The sequence below is a fragment of the Loa loa genome, assembly GCF_000183805.2.
Source record: "Loa loa unplaced genomic scaffold supercont3.1714, whole genome shotgun sequence".
Taxonomy (NCBI): Eukaryota; Metazoa; Nematoda; class Chromadorea; order Rhabditida; family Onchocercidae; genus Loa; species Loa loa.
Window position 1 is genome coordinate 1,268 of NW_018109893.1, and position 486 is coordinate 1,753.

At 25.5% G+C, this 486-nt stretch overlaps 1 protein-coding gene across 1 annotated transcript; it reads left to right on the plus strand.

Annotated features, from left to right (window-relative positions):
- Positions 1–306: 306 nt before the first annotated feature.
- On the plus strand, positions 307–465 carry LOAG_19112 (hypothetical protein; the record flags this gene model as incomplete). Its single annotated transcript, XM_020451766.1, has 1 exon — positions 307–465. A coding segment is annotated over one exon (159 nt), but the record flags the coding sequence as incomplete, so codon positions are not given.
- Positions 466–486: the final 21 nt, after the last annotated feature.

A 486-nucleotide genomic window follows, 5' to 3' on the forward strand; every position in this document is an offset into this window, starting at 1 on the left:
TGAATAATTACCGGAAAATCATAATTATTTAGCATAAAAGACAAAAAGAATTGCCTTTTTTTTGTCCAATTAAAATGTTTTGAAAACTAAAATTAAATATTTTGTAAACAAAAAAGAAAAAAGAACGAAATGAATTGTACAAAATTCAACCTTCATCATCTTTTCATTAATTCAACTCTTTCAATATTATAATTAATGATGATGATGAATGATGATAATGATGATAACGATAATGAGAGCGCTATTTGTTATTTACTAGGCGCATTTATTATTACCTACAATTACATTGGTCAATAAATAAAATGGATGAATGGGTGGAAAAAATTAGCTTGTTTTTATTATTGTTGCTCTTTTATTATTACTGCTGTTGCTGTTGTTGTTACTGTTGCTGTTGTTGTTGTTGTTGTTGTTGTTGTTATTGTTATTGTTGTTATTGTTGTTGTTGTTGTTGTTGCTATTACTGTTGTTATTATTGTTATTATTGCT